Genomic DNA, 16,081 nt, shown 5'->3' on the forward strand with positions numbered 1-16,081 from the left:
CAAACCCACACTCAGTATTGCCTGCACTGGCTGGCAGCAGCTCCCCAAATTTTCAGACAGGTTGTCTTTTCCACCCTACCTGCAGATGCCAGGGCAGGCATAGGCGAACTCGGCCCTCCAGAAGTTTTGGGACTACAACTCCCGTCATCCCTAGCTAACAGGACCAGTGGTCAGGGATGGTGGGAGTTGTAGTCCCAAAACATCTGGAGGGCCGAGTTTGCCTATGCCTGTGCTAGGGATTGAACCTAGGACCTTCTGCATGCAAAGCAGCTGCTCTATCACTGAGCTATGGCCCTTCCCGACATCAGACCTATGAAAAAGACTGTAAAGTCTATAGAAAAAGACTGTAAAGTCTATAGAAAAAGACTGTAAAGTCTATAGATGGTATATGACACCGGTGAAATTGGAGAAGATGTATAAGACATGCAATAGGTGCTGGAAGTGTAAGGATAAGGAGGGTACTTTCTATCACATGTGGTGGGGCTGCGGGAAGGTGAAAGACTTCTGGGAGAAAATATACAATGAGTTAAAGAAGATCTTAAAGTATACGTTTAGAAAGGAGCCAGAGGTCTTTTTATTAGGAATAGTAGGAAAGGAGATAAAAAGGGAAGACCGCAAATTTTTTAGATATGCAATTACAGCCGCAAGAGTAGTATTGGCCCAGAGATGGAGACAGCAAGAAATACCGACCATAGAAGATTGGAGAACAAAATTGTTAGAATACGCAGAGTTAGATAAATTGACAGGGAAGATTAGATACTTAAGAGACCAAAAGTTCATCGGGGACTGGGAGAAATATGTAGAGTATCTGGAATGTTTAAGTAAAGGACAGATGACGCTTAAGGGATTTAAAGAAGCACTGTAAAAAAGTAATAAGTATTGATTAAAGGGAATAGGAGGAAAAGAGATAAACAATGTCAATACAAGTCTGATGAATGCGTAATGAAAGTGACGAATACGGATGATTTACGGGACAGCTGAGGGAAGTACAAAAGAGAAAGAAGTTATGAAAATGATGTGAAACTATTGTATATATATATATATATATACATTATTTTTTGTTGTTGTTGTTTTGTTTTGTTTTATGTTTAATAATAAAAATTATATGGAAAAAAAAAAGAAAAAGACTGTAAAGTCAGGCAATAGGACTGCAGAAGAAGGAAGGCTTCCTTTGTCAAAGGACTCTGAAGCAGGGTTTCTTCACCCTTGCTACTTCCCATCTGTTCTCAAGCATCCCTGTAGCAGGGGGTAGGCAACTGGGCAGTGCTTCAGAGAGAGCCAGTGTGGTGTAGTGGTTAAGAGCGGTAGTCTTGCAATCTGGGGAACCGTGTTTGATTCCCTGCTCCTCCACATCCGGCTGCTGGGTGACCTTGGGCCAGTCACACTCCTCTGAAGTCTCTCAGCCTCACTCACCTCACAGGGTGTTTGTTGTGGGGGAGGAAGGGAAAGGAGAACGTTAGCCACTTTGAGACTCCTTAGGGTAGTGATAAAGTGGGATATCAAATCCAAACTCCTCCTCTTCTTCTGGGGAGGGGGTGGGAAGGCAGGTGTCTTCAGTGAAACCCCTGTACCCTACTTCCTGACTCCCTCCAGTTTTAGCAATATCTTACTTACTCACTTTCTTATTTTGTATACCACCCTTAGTCTGAAAATCACAGGGCAGTTCACAACATAAAAATACAAAATAAGAACACAAAATACAGAATAAAACAAAAAGAAGCCAATCCAGAAGGATATCTTGGTTGATGGTATCTGAAGCCTCTGAGAGGCCAACGAGAATTAACAGGGGCACATTTCCCCTATCTCTCTCCTGACAGACGTCATCATACAGGGCAACCAAAGCAGCTTCTGTGCCGAAACCGGCCCTAAACCCCGACTGAAATGGATCTAGAAAATCATGTCAATCTGTAGCCTTTTCCAAACAAGACCTAAAGCAGACATCACAAAAAGGCAATGGAGACTGGCCCCCTCCATAATCTCAGCACTGCTTCCAGACTTAAACACCTGCACCTTTTAAAAAGGTGTTTGGAGGGGCCATAGTCCAGTAGATTACAGCACGTGCTTTGCATGTAGAAGGTACCAGGTTCAATCCCCTGCATTCCCAGATAGGGCTGGGAAAGACTCTTCTCTGAGTTGGTAGAGCATGAGACTCTTAATCTCAGGGTTGTGGGTTTGAGCCCCATGTTGGGTAAAAGTTTTCTGCATTGCAGGGGGTTGGACTAGATGACCCTTGTGGTCCTTCCAGCACTACAATTCTATGATTCTATGAAACCCTGGAGAGCTACTGCTGCCGGTCAGTGAACATTATATTAATTCACTTATGGAACTTGTAAACCGCCCCAGGCTGGTTCACAAAGATCCTCTTAAGGCATCAATGCAACACAGTTAAAGGTTATGAAACCTACATCCAAAACAAACTGATCGACATTTCTTTAAAAAATCCTCATAAAGAAGAAAGCAGAATACAGCCGCCATTCATAACCCAAGAACCTTAAGAAGGCCAACTACAGTGAATCCCACCAAAGGCTGGGGTAAATTGTCCTGATAGTCTGACTTGATATAGGCCCATTTCCTCTGCTCCTAAAAATTAGCCATTGGCCTTTGGCATATATTTGAAACGAAAAACAAAGCTCTCTTCCCCTGCCCCAGCCTGCCTGGGTAAACCAGTAGCAGAAGGCAGTCAAGGAGGAGCAAGATCACATAAGTGTCTGTTTTCTCAACTGATCCTCCAGCAAGCAAACTGCAGGAGGAGGAATTCTGAGACACAATGGCAAGGTGAGTAAGTTTATGGGGCTGAGCTCTTCCCGATAATGTTTATCTCACCCCCATCTCACTGCCATGCTTCAAAGGGGTTTGCAAATATCCCCTAAATCCCAGAGATCTCCCAGTGAAGCAATGGGGCAGGGGGTGGGGTGGGGAGGTGGTGACAGAGGATAAGCAGGCCTAGGGTGGAAAGAAGGCCTCCATCTGACTCAGCCAAGATTGGGTCTGCATTTTACAAGCTAAAGCCCAAGGAAGGGAGGAGAGGAGAATTGATCCCCATCCCTGAAAAATTAAGTGTGTTCAGGGCTTAGCCTGAGCCAGCATGCAGCCCAAAAAAGATTATGTGTAGCCTCTGAGCATGTGCATTTCTGTCCATACTGACATTTCTGTCCATCCTGACAAGCAAGGGGCATGATCTGACTTCAAGGGCACATTCCAGCCAGGCAAAAACACTTAAGCAGGATGTGAACCTGGGCCAGTGAGGGGCATGACTTCAGAAGGCTGGATGGAAAGCTCTGTAGGGCCACATTCGCTTCCCACTGCTACTGTAGGGAGATGGGATGTGGCTGTTTGGAGTTAACAGGAATGAAGTGTGAGTGGGGCAGGGCAGGCACCTCCCAACTGCACCTGGCTCATTCCCTGTCCTCAGAAGAGATGTGCCCAGAAGATGAGACTCTGCTAGTCTGTTGCAGCAAAATTCAAAGGAACATTGTGGCATCTTAACAACACACCAGTTTCATCATGGAAGAGTGGTCACTTCTGTTCGCTGCATTAATATTGTCCTCAGCTGGCAGATGTATCTATGCCTGCATAGACAGATACAGTATAAGACCAGCCTTCTAGAACCTGGTGCCCTCCACTGTTTGGAGGACAACTCTCCTCACCCCCAGCTAGCATGGCCACACCTCCAAAAGGGCCCTGGGAGTCTTTTGAGAGAGGTCTTGCTTGCTTCTTGTGCCATATGCACACTTCTTTTATCCTGCTGACACTTTTGTCAGCATTCAAATAGACTTTGCAGATTTTCGAGTCCACACAAAACCTGCCCCCCTCCCCAAAACAAATCTACTTACTCAAGTGGGATAAGTCCACAGACAACCGCAGCTGCTTTGGGAAACAAAAACCCTCTTGGCTGCTTTGTGAAGGGCTGTGGTTCAATGGTTAGAGTATCTGCTTTGCTGGCAGATGGTCCCAGGTTCAATCCCCTCCCCAGAATCTCCAGGCAGGGCTAGAAAAAGTTCCTTGCTTGACAACCTGGGAAGCCGCTGCCAGTCAGTGTAGACCAGGGGTCAGCTGGCCCACCGTCCACCGTCCCTCAGACCATGTGGTGGGCCGGAGTATTTTTTTTTGGGGGGGGGTAAATGAACAAGTTCCTATGCCCCACAAATAACCCAGAGATGCATTTTAAATAAAAGGACACATTCTATTCATGTAAAATCACGCTGATTCCCAGACCGTCCGCGGACGGATTTAGAAGGCAATTGGGCCACATCCGGCCCCTGGGCCTTAGGTTGCCTACCCCTGGTGTAGACAATACTGAGCTAGATAAGCCAATGCTCTGGTCCAGCTGCCCTATATTCTTGTGCCTCTGAATAACCATTGCTGGGGGGATTTGGAGAGGCTCTTCTTGCCCTCCTGCCCTGTTTGTGGGCTCCTGGTTGTCGGCTAGGCTTGTGAAAGCCTGGATGGGCTTTTGCTCTGACCCAGCAAGGCTCTACTTCAGACGTGGCAGATAAAGCCCTGCTGCTGCGCTGAGCGAGCCCTGGACTACTGCCTTGACTGAGCCCTGGACTACTGCCTTGACTGCACCACACCGTGTAGGGTGGCCGACGTGCTTTTCCTTTACGCAAGGGGTGGCGGGAGAAGCTGTCCTCGCCTAGCCGGAGTTTGGACACCTTAACCTTGGAAGCTAGCGGGAGGATTCAAGGTGATCCCCTCCTCTGCCCCGAGCGAGCCCGCCCGCCCGCCCGCCGCGGGGCTTCCCCGCGTCGTGGTCGTAGCCGCCCCTTGGGCTTTGCACCTGCCGCGGGGAGGGCGGCCCCGGCGGAGGCGGCCAAGGACGGCCCCTCGGCCGGCGGTTGGCTCGGCGGGAAGCCCATGCTAATGAGCCCGCGGGTTTATTGCACCTGCCCGGTCGGCTCGCTTCGCCGGGACTCTCCGCTCGCCATGCCGCGCTCCTTCTTGGTCAAGAAGCCCTCCAGCACTCGCGTCCCCAACTACGGCCAGCTGGAGACGCGCCGCCAAGGTAAGGAAGGGCGAAGTGGTTTGCGCCCAGGGCGCGCGGCGCGCTTTGGAGAGCTGAGCGGCAGTGAGCGCGCTGCCCACGACGGGTCCTTCCAGCTTTCCCTTCTCGCAGCTCTCCTCGAGCGCTTTTCCTTGCCCCGACCCCCTGCCCCCGGTCTATAGAGCGGGCTGTCTCCCTTCCCTCTCCACATTTTTATCTCCGACCGCTTCCTTTTGCGCTTCAAACTCCAGAGCGGCGCGCTCTTGCGCTTGTTTACTCAGAAGGCAGCTCCGCGGGGGCTTTGTCCCAATTATGCCTGCCTGGGGTTGCGTGATGGGGACGGGTTTTTAGAGTCCTTTTTGGTGCTTAAAGTGCGCTTGGAAATAGAAAACTAATTTGCAGCACAAGCCTATACGTGTCTGCTCGGAAGTAAGTTCCTTTGCGCTCAATGGCGTTGACTCTCTAGTGTGTTTCGGACTGTGGCATTCGTTTTTACCCGGCTTTTTTCTTAGCGTGCTGGGGAGGGGGCCCGCGCGCGGATTTTAAAAGGGGTTTATTTCACCTCACCCACCCCATCTGAGTTCTCAAGTATAATAAATACATTAGGGTTTGTTTTTTTTAAAAAAAATACTTAATCTAGCAGCGATTATTTCTGCATTCTATCTCACATTTCTATCTATGCAATTCCTTGTCGAATGCAAAATGCCCATAGGCAGCTTGGAGGGAAAATATACAGTTTTAAAAATAATACGAATGAAATATCGTAGGCCAAATATTAACAGCCAGATCTCACTCAACAAGAAAGCCTGAATAAATGCAACATTTAGGTTCAGAAAGAGGAATCTAAACCTACGAAATTAAAGCCAACAGTGGAGAGAATATGTTAACTCCAGGACACTAAAAAGTGTTTCTGCTGTAAATACTGTTAAACTGCTAAGATTATTTTTAAAAGAAAATGGGTGGGGAGTGCCTAATATTTGCACAGCCCCAGAAATCCATAGAGTGGATGCCAGGGCAAAAGGAGGTTTCCCTACTCGCTGCCAGACACACTTCAGTACATGCTTATACGAGAATGTCTACTTGGTGAGTTTTGGAGTCATGTAGCCTGTACCTTTGTCACATTGAAATAGCTTCCCTGGGTGTGTGGTGTAGTTGACTACGTGGTGCCCAAAGTTTCCACACAGTTAGTGGCACCTATTGGCAACTGAACGTTCTGTATTGTGCATAAATAAGACGCATGGAAAGGTTGGGCAACATGTCACAGCATTGGTGTGAAAAACCTGTTGTGCTGTCATAGGGTGGGGTGGGGGGTGTTCCCAGTGTCCTCCCTGTGGTAAAGTGTGATGTGTAAAAGGTGGCCTGGAGGGTAGATTTCACTCAAACAGCAACTTTTCCAGGTTAGGTAGCCAGGGTCCCTCTACCCTTGCACTGAACCCTTTTGTACACAGATAAAGAATGCCAAGATTAGGAGGTGGCATGCAGATATTTTAAAAATGCCAAGTGTTGCCTCTTTGGGACAGGATTGTATTTGCTTTACGGTATTCATAAGGGTGAGCTCAATAATAATCTCGTGAGCATCTTGGCACTTCAACGCAAGGCTCAAATGTGGATCCCCCACCCCCTTACACACTTCTTGGAAGCTCATTTTGCAAAATAAAACTTATTCTTAAGTTAATCACTATGGCCACATGGTTGCAACAGGCAGCATCTCTCTGAATGCATTCTGTTTTATTTGTTAAAAATAATGCTTCCAGGTTACCTTAGGATCTGGTGTACTGATTCCAGTGCTTGATACATGGCACTCTGGGCAAATTGTGTTTCTGTGGTGTTTGCACCCGTATGGCGCGTGTTTTACTGGAACTGTGTGTACACTACATGTGCATATTGCAGTGTTTTGAGTGCATAATGCAAAATGTTTGAGTGAGGCAGCCTTGAGGAGAGACTTCTATGCAACTGTTTATAATACTGGAAAGGAGTTTCATTAAACTATGGAACTCACTACTACAAGAGGCAGTGATGGTCAACAACCTAGACAGCTTTAAAACAGGATTAGACAAATTAATGGAGGAAGGAAAGGCTATCAATGGCTACTAGCCATGATGACTATCCTCTGCCTCCACAATTGGAAGCAGCAAAGTTTCTGAATGTCAGCTACTGGAAACCACAGGAGTGGAGGGGGCTCTTGTGCTTGGATCCAGCTGGTGGGTTTCATAGAGGCATCTGGGTGGCCACTGTGGGAGCAGGATACTGGACTAGATGGGCCATTGGCCTGATCCTGCAGGCTCTTCTTATCATAGAATCATAGAATCATAGAGTTGGAAGAGACCACAAGGGCCATCGAGTCCAACCCCCTGCCAAGCAGGAAACACCATCAGAGCACTCCTGACATATGGTTGTCAAGCCTCTGCTTAAAGACCTCCAAAGAAGGAGACTCCACCACACTCCTTGGCAGCAAATTCCACTGTTGAACAGCTCTTACTGTCAGGAAGTTCTTCCTAATGTTTAGGTGGAATCTTTTTTCTTGTAGTTTGGAACCATTGCTCCGTGTCCGCTTCTCTGGAGCAGCAGAAAACAACCTTTCTCCCTCCTCTATGTGACATCCTTTTATATATTTGAACATGGCTATCATATCACCCCTTAACCTCCTCTTCTCCAGGCTAAACATGCCCAGCTCCCTTAGCCGTTCTTCATAAGGCATCGTTTCCAGGCCTTTGACCATTTTGGTTGCCCTCCTCTGGACACGTTCCAGTTTGTCAGTGTCCTTCTTGAACTGTGGTGCCCAGAACTGGACACAGTACTCCAGTTCTTATGCTTATGTTCTTATGCAGTACTTATGTTCTTATGCTTCTTAGTTAAAACCAACTATTTTATTTACTTCTTTTTCTATATCACCCTTTAGGAACAAAAATACAGTAGATTATATTTTCTAAAAGAATCTCAATAAAACAGTCGCAAATTATTAAAAACTAGCGATCCAACAGCAACAACACAGAATGATACAACCACAAGGGCCAGGCCACAAAGTCGGATCCAACAACACAATTAGTTTCTGTAAGCCAAGATACAAAGAGGCCTGTTTGAAAAGTTCCAGGTATGGAGCCTGCCTAACATTTCATGCCTGCCTGTTTGCCAGCCTAACATCCTTCTTTGGTGGGCATCTGAACTGGGCTTCAGACACATATTTTCCAAAATATGCAGGGTAGGCATGTTGTCTGGTAGTGGTGAAGAGGCTTTTGAGGAACAATGGCTGCTTTTTATTTACTTGTTTTGTGTGTTTCCCCCAGAATCCAGTGGATTGTGCCACTCCTGGAGAGGGGCAGCATTCCCCGTCCTCAGTCAAGATGGCACGCCTTGTCCGGCAGCCCCCTATGAAGCTGGTAGCCTCTGGGACCACAGTTCTGCCATTGCCTGCCTGTCCCCACCTCTCCCACAGAGCAGTGAAGCCAAAGGGGAGCCCACATCGAGCTCCCAAGTGGGTTCTGGGAGCAGCCCTGGAGGCAGCTGGGGCTCTGCCACCCCTCTGCGTGATAACCAGAACAACCTCAATCTCCCGTTAGCATTCAGCCTGTTCCAAAGGAGGACTCCCAACCTGGGCAGCCCAGCAGAGGGAAATGGAGACAAACTGCAGGGGCCACAAGCCATAGCTGGCGACCCCCTGGAGACATTTGAGTGTCCGGACTGCCGCAAGGCCTACAGCACCTTCTCAGGCCTGGCCCGACACAGGCAGCAGCGCTGCAAGCTGCAGGCAACCACGGCAAGGAAGTATTTCAACTGCAAGCACTGCGACAAGGAGTACGCCAGCCTGGGTGCCCTCAAGATGCACATCCGCACCCACACGCTGCCCTGTATGTGCAAGATCTGCGGTAAAGCCTTCTCCCGGCCCTGGCTGCTGCAGGGGCATATCCGGACACACACAGGTAGGGGGCGACCTTGAGGAAGGGGGCAAATGTGCATGGAAAAGAAGGGAGGGCAAAGTGGGGGGAGGTTTGGAGAACACTTGCATTTTGGTGTGGCTGGGGGGAACTGTTGGGCCCTCACACTCTGCTGTGATAAATGTTGCCTCTGATGTTGGTGCAAGGAGTTTCTATTTATTTCTTCTATTTGCTATTTATTATGTACCCTACCCTAGGGCAGCACGCAGATACACTATTTAAAAACAAAGCAGAAATATTCTAAAACAGTTGAAACATTTTGAAAACAATTAAAATTAAAAACATTTTCCAAAAGCAGTTGTCGTTAAAGACATTATTCCATCCAATGATCACAAGGTTGCCAGGAATACTATTTCTTAGCCTGCAAATGCCTTGGTATGTTTTCAAATTCTTCCTGAAGTTAATAATGATGGAGACAGCCGTACTTTACTAGGGAGGGCATTCTACAACTGGGGAACCATCACTGAAAAGACCCTGCCATGGGTCAATGCCAGCCGGGCAGCCTCACCTGCCAGTTGTATGATCCAAGTTGGCTGGCACTGTGTATAGGCCACCCTTTCCCCCATTTTATCCTCCCCATAACCCTATATGGAAGGCAAGAGTGAGTTGGTCAGTGACCCAAGCTTACCCAATGAACTTCACTAGGTCTCCCATGTCCTAGCCTGAGATTCTAACCATTCCACCAGCCTTCTCCTGAAATGCACTCTGCACATGTTCAGAGAGGCACTCATCTTGTTAAGTCACCTGAACCAGTGCTCAGCTCTAGATTTTTAAATGGGTTCTGGGCCTAAACTGGGCCTTTGCTATACAAAGAAACACGTACAAGAGCCTTTGCCTCACTGTTTTCTAAAAATTCCTGTTAAATTGAACCTCCCCCTCCAGAGGCAGTGTACCTCTGAATACCAGTTGCTGGGGGAACAAGCCACAACTGCAAGCTGTTGCTACCAGGGCTTGCTTTGTCCCTCCACCACCCGGCTGGCTACTTCTGGGAACAGACTGTTAGGCTGGAGGGTCCTTTGCTCTGATCCAGCAGGGCACTTTTTATGATTCACTGGGCAGAAGTGTATAAAGGGGAAAGGTCACCCAAGAGTAGCTGAGAACTGTTATGCTGGAGGGAACCTCATTCCAATCCAGCTGAGCCCGTCAGATGTTTTTATGTAAATACTGCATCAGACTTGCATGAATAACTCCAGCGTAGGGCATTGCCACTGAAGTTGATCACGGCACAAGCTACAACTGAACAGCTGTGAGCCAGTGTGGCGTGGTGGTTAGAGTGTTGGGCTAAGACCTGGGAGACCAGGGTTCAAATCCCCACTCAGCTATGAAGCTCACTGGGTGACCTTGGGCCAATCACTGTCTCTCAGCCTAAGCTGCCTCACAGGGTGGTTCGAGGATAAAATGAGGAGGAAAAGGAGAACTATGTCTGTCAACCTGAGCTCACTGGATGAAGGAAGGTGGAACATAATTGTAAAAATAAATATGTAAAGACTTTTCCTGGCCCCGTGAGATTGGACCCCTGCTATTACTAGATTTCTGCTTCATTTGTTTTTTTAATCTCTGTTTTTATGATACTGTTTTTATGTCTGGGTTTTTGTAAGCTAAGGGACACAGGTGGCGCTGTGGGTTAAACCACAGAGCCTAGGGCTTGCCGATCAGAAGGTCCAGAAGGTCGGCAGTTCGAATCCCCATGACGGGGTGAGCTCCCGTTGCTCGGTCCCTGCTCCTGCCAACCTAGCAGTTCGAAAGCATGTCAAAGTGCAAGTAGATAAATAGGTACCGCTCCAGCGGGAAGGTAAACGGCATTTCCGTGCGCTGCTCTGGTTCACCAGAAGCGGCTTAGTCATGCTGGCCACATGACCTGGAAGCTGTCTGCGGACAAACGCCGGCTCCCTCGGCCTATAGAGTGAGATGAGCGCGCAACCCCGGTGTTGGTCACAACTGGACCTAATGGTCAGGGGTCCCTTTACCTTTTTTTTTGTAAGCTGTTTGGGGGTTTTTAAATAGTAAGCCGTTTAGCAATGTGTTTTCAATCAAAAATTTAAAATAAAATAAAGTTTGTAGTGCAGGGATGCCCATTGAGAGAGAAAGTCACTGTGTCAAGCCCATCTTTGTTTTATATCAGGAATGGGAGGCCCAGTGGCTTCCAGATCTTGTTGTACTCCAACTCCCATCAGCCCCAGCCATCATGGCCAATGGTTGGGGATGATGGAACAGGAGAGCTGTGCAGTGGCCTGAGAAAGAACAGTTAGTGGAAGGGGATACCCTAGCTGACATCCTTGGGACCCCTGGAAAACTCACAAAGGCTGCTAAGCCTTGGGGCTGGATATGAGCCATGCAGCTGATTGAGTGCTGAATGAGAGGCAGTCTGAGGAAGCTCTATCAGGCCCATAGATGCAAACCAAGGGTGAGACATGAGGGTAAGGTCAGCAGGTTCCAGGAACCCTCTTGGTTGTCCGATTTTGGAGGGGAGCGATCTGTGAGTTTGTTTGAGCCCTTGGTAAGAGCCAGGGTGGATGGGTGGAGTCCCAAGTGAGAGCCAGGAGGCTGCGAGATTTTCATTGAGGAGATTGTGCCAGAAGGAAAAGGGAGAGGAAGAGAGATTAGGTAGATAGATAGATGATAGATAGATAGATAGATAGATAGATAGATAGATAGATAGATAGATGATAGATATAGATATAGATATATGATAGATAGATAGATAGATAGATAGATAGATAGATAGATGGTAGATATATTGTGTATTTTTGTAACATTTACTGCTCTAGTTTCCTGTACTAAAGTGGAATAGAAATGGTCTAAATCAGGGGTCAGCAAACTTTTTCAGCAGGGGGCCGGTCCACTGTCCCTCAGACCTTGTGGGGGGCTGGACTATATTTGGGGGGGGGGATGAATGAATTCCTATGCCCGACACATAACCCAGAGATGCATTTTAAGTAAAAGCACACATTCTACTCATGTAAAAACACGCTGATTCCCAGACCATCCATAGGCCGGATTTAGAAGGTGATTGGGCCAGATCCGGCCCCTGGGCCTTAGTTTGGCTACCCATGGTCTAAATAAATAAAATGATGGGAGAGTCACATGTTCTCCATCCTTGGGTACAACCAGTGTGGTGTAATGGTTAGAGCATTGGACTAGGACCTGGGAGATCAGAGTTTGAATCCCCACTCAGCCATGAAGCTGGCTGGGTCAGTTTCTTGTCTCTCACCTAAGTTACCTCATAGGACGTGAGGATGGAATGGGGAGGGAAGAACCATGTACGTTATCTTGAAATCCTTGGAGGAGAAGATGGCATATAAATGTAAGAAATAAATAAATGTTCAGGCCATATTCCTAGAGTAGCACTGGGGAGTGCTCCTTGGCCCCCTGGCACTGGTGCTATGGAGTTCTGCAGGGAACTGTCCTCTCCCAAGTGCTGTTTAGCTTCTATATGAAGCTGTCACAGGTGATCATTTGGAGTTCTGGAGCAAGGTGTCACCAGTGCACTGATGGCATGCAGCACTACTTCACCATAACATTGGAATCGGGAGAGACTGTGAAAGTTCTGAATTAGTTTCTGAACATAGTGGTGGAACAAATGAGGGCCAATAAACTGCTTGAATCCTGGGAAGATAGGGTGGGTGGTTCCCACATTCAGGAGATAGGCAGGTTACCTGTTCTGGATGCACTCCTTATGATGGAGCAAGTGCATAGCTTGAGGGTACTCCTGGATACATCTTTATCACTTGAGGTCAAGGGGTCCTCTGTGGCTAGGAGTGCTTTATCTGGTTCACCAGCTGTTGCAGTTCCTGGACAGGGATAGCCTGCGGCCCAAGCATTGGTAACTTTGAGGCTGCAATGTACAGTGGGGGGGGGGGCTGCCCTTGGGTCTGGTTTGGAAGCTCCAGCTCTGGTGCAGAATGTGCTGGCCAGGTGGGGCATCTAGATGACAACATGCGACTCTGTTGCTACAGCATCTTCACTGGCTGCCCATCTACTACCAAACCAGGTTCAAGGTCCTATAACAGCCCTGGCATTGCCTGCTCATCCGTCTTTCTTTCTGGCCTCCCTTTCCAGGTGAAAAGCCCTACGCCTGTTCGCACTGCAGCCGAGCCTTTGCCGACCGCTCCAACCTCCGCGCCCACCTGCAGACCCATTCCGACATCAAGAAATACCAGTGCCACACCTGCCTGAAGACCTTCTCCCGGATGTCCCTGCTCCTGAGGCATGAGGAGACGGCCTGCTGCCCTGCTGCAACCTGAGAGCCATGCTGAGCTTGGCTGGCTACCTGGAAAACGTAACCTGAGACCACTTGTGGAGGTTAGGAGGAGAGCCCCGGACGACTGAAGATCTGTAGCAGTGGAGCCTGGAGTCGCGTCCTGCAGCAGAAGTTGGGTGTGTTTTCTTCTTCTTCTGATTCTGCAACTGGGTGGCACCCACCGCTCCAAAGAGTGTGTGGCTTGACCTCTTGGTTGCGGCAAGATCTAGGCGCATCTCAATTTAGGAAACAGAAAAGTATATGGCCCCATTCCTCTTGTGTGTTTTGAAAAAACAGCAAAGGGGCCTCCATATTAGGCTGGCGTTAAATCCCCTGGAGTCCTTCTGCAAATGTGTCTCCGCCTCCTACTGTGCTGTCGTTGATCCATCCAAATGGTGTCATTTGCATGCTGGTGGTGCATCCCCTTAGCTGCTAGCCTGCTTGGTCAATAGGGAGTTGAGAAGGCCTCTTCATTTCTGCATTGCTCTCTGGGACGGTGTCAGGAGGAAACCCAGGACAAGAGATCCTCTGCCTGAGTCCACCTTTGGGTCTTTTGCATTAAAGGGATTTTAAGCTCCCCATTCTTGGATGACTGTTATCAGGGTGTCCTGCATTCTTCCAGCACCACACCGCAGTTGCTTTGTGAGGACCTTCCCGTTTCCAGAAGCTTGCCTTCTGGTCTCCCAAATTTCCAAAAGAGAGCAGGGAATGATTCCAGACTGGGCCTCCTCAGTGAAGGCCTTCTCAAGTGCCTGTGGTGGGAGAGCTGCTGTGACTCCTTCTCATCTGATCCAAGATCTGTTTCCAGGGACATCATACCAATCAGTGTTTCCTGGGAGTACGGAGGCCTGGAGTGGCCTTCAGCTGCTGCAATTTACAGCTCCTCTTCCTTCCTCTGTCCAGCTTTCCCTTTTAAGCTTGAGTGGGTTTCCACGAACAATGAAGCTTTTGTAAAGAATAATCCACCTGGGCTTGGCAGATCCTCAACACCACCCATTTAAATCTGTTCCCGTGAGGAAATTCGTTGGTGGTTGTTTTCCAAGCTACTGGGTTGTATCCAGTATTGATCATACTGGGTGGACTCATTTAAATTAATGGGCATGACTATCCTAGATTTGTTACTTTCAGTGGGTCAGCTCTGAGTAAAACATGATTGGCTACACTTCATTCCTTTTATCTCTGCATACCCCATTCTCTTACTGCTTTCCCTTCAGCTTAATAACTCCTTAATGCACTTTAACCTCCTGTTTAAGCCGCACAGCTGGAGGCAGCGTTGCTTTTGAATACCAGTTGCTGGAAACCACAGGAAGGGAAGTGCTCTCTTGAGCTCAGGTCCTGCTTCCCACAGACATCTGGTTGGCCACTGTGAGGACAGGATGCTGACCTAGATGGGCCACTGGCCTGATCCAGCGGGCTCCTCTTATATTCTGCCTGCTGTTGAAGGGGTGATGCAACAGGAGAGACAGTAACAAGGGTGTCCCTTTGTCCCTTGTGTTCATGTGCACATTACCAAAAGCAAGGCCTGTACCACCCTTCCTAACTGCAACTCTGTCTGCAGTAAAAAGAGAATATCCCCTGCTCTCAAGGAGGCAGAGCAAAGAATTCTGGATTAGCTTCATAGAGATTCACCTTCCTTGAATCTTTGGGGTGGGGTTGTGGAGGAGAAGAGCTACAGAACAGTGACTTGGCATTGCTAAAAGTTATTTAAAAATTCTCTGCTGCTGTTTCTCTCTGTTTTCTGTACATTTTTTGTTGTTCCTTTGGGTTTGGAGAATGCCTCATGACCCCACACCGCCCCAAGAAAGCCCAATAAAACTATTCCAAATGATTTCAGTGACACCATTTTTCATTGAATGTGTCCCTTATTATTGTGCTGCTATCTGTAATCAGGAATGCTCTTCTTACACCTTCCACTATTTCACCCATGAGAAAGGGGACATGACTTGCTAAATCCCTACTCTCATGAGCCTAATAAATGTCCAAGCCTTCTATGGCTTTAGCATCCACAGTGTTGAAGGACTCAACTCTGGACCCCTCCAGACTGATGTTGTTGTTTTTTGCAATATGTCATTGATGCACTGATCAATGGCTTATACTGGACCATTCACACATCATCCAGCTTTCCGAAGCCTTGGAGAGCAGCTGCCTGTCAGTGTAGACAATACTGAGCTAGTTGGGCCAGTGGTCCGAGTCTGTATAAGGCAGCTTTCTGTGTTCCCAGGAAAAGTTCATTCTTTTATGCGTCCTCGCATCCATTGCTCATGTCTTCCCAGTGGTCTGTGCCTTTCCTTTTCTATTTGAGCATCTCTTTCTCTTTCTCTCTCCCAAGAATGGGCTATTAAGAGGAAGGAGAGGCTCGCTGGGGCAATGATGTCAACCTGGCAAAGCCACGTTAATATTTATAATTTGGGCAATGGGGACGAGGACAACATTCTTCTTCACCGGAGTACGTAAATAGGGTGCGGAGTTGCCTAAAGGAAACTGCGTTGTAAACGGGCCCTTCTATTTTCAGCCCCCAAGTGGCTAAATACGGTCGTTCCACCTGTCCGTCCGAGGGCCAGAGCAGGAAAGAATGTTGTGGGGTCTAAAATAAGCTCAAATGTTTCCTCTCTTCTTCATGTGGCAGATGGAAAGTGCTGATAAATATAGTGCAGGGCTGCCGGGCCGGTGGGGGGTCCAGGCAGACGGCCAGTGCCAGCCACCAATCCGCTGAGCTGGGCCAAAGGAGGGAGCGTTGAGCTGGAATGAATGGATGAGTTTTTCCACTCGTCCCTGGCTGCGTTGAGCTGGAAAGTGTACCTGATGCTCTCGCCTGCTCTTTTGTCCACAGGTTTTTCTGACAGGGCTGGGGCCTCCTCGGGTCAAGAGGGAAACTGTTTTAGCCACCCCATAAAAACACACAGTCAAGACAAAGCAAAGAAATGG

General features: G+C 48.2%; 1 protein-coding gene across 1 annotated transcript; it reads left to right on the top strand.

Moving 5' to 3' along the window:
* Positions 1–4,888: 4,888 nt before the first annotated feature.
* SNAI3 (snail family transcriptional repressor 3) lies at positions 4,889–14,857 on the top strand. Its single transcript, XM_081872084.1, has 3 exons — positions 4,889–5,005; positions 8,269–8,901; positions 12,976–14,857. Exons 1-3 carry the CDS (start codon positions 4,927–4,929, stop codon positions 13,158–13,160), a joined length of 897 nt encoding a protein of 298 aa, XP_081728210.1. The 5' UTR covers positions 4,889–4,926; the 3' UTR covers positions 13,161–14,857.
* Positions 14,858–16,081: the final 1,224 nt, after the last annotated feature.

This window comes from Podarcis erhardii (genome assembly GCF_964252035.2).
Source record: "Podarcis erhardii genome assembly, chromosome: 7".
NCBI lineage: Eukaryota > Metazoa > Chordata > Lepidosauria > Squamata > Lacertidae > Podarcis > Podarcis erhardii.

Bases quoted from the DNA above. Each gene is read 5' to 3' on its own strand.
- SNAI3 (XM_081872084.1), top strand. From the start codon at position 4,927: ATGCCGCGCTCCTTCTTGGTCAAGAAGCCCTCCAGCACTCGCGTCCCC. The intron at 5,006-8,268 runs GTAAGGAAGGGC...TGTTTCCCCCAG, and splicing joins GCTGGAGACGCGCCGCCAAG to AATCCAGTGGATTGTGCCAC. The intron at 8,902-12,975 runs GTAGGGGGCGAC...CTCCCTTTCCAG, and splicing joins GCATATCCGGACACACACAG to GTGAAAAGCCCTACGCCTGT.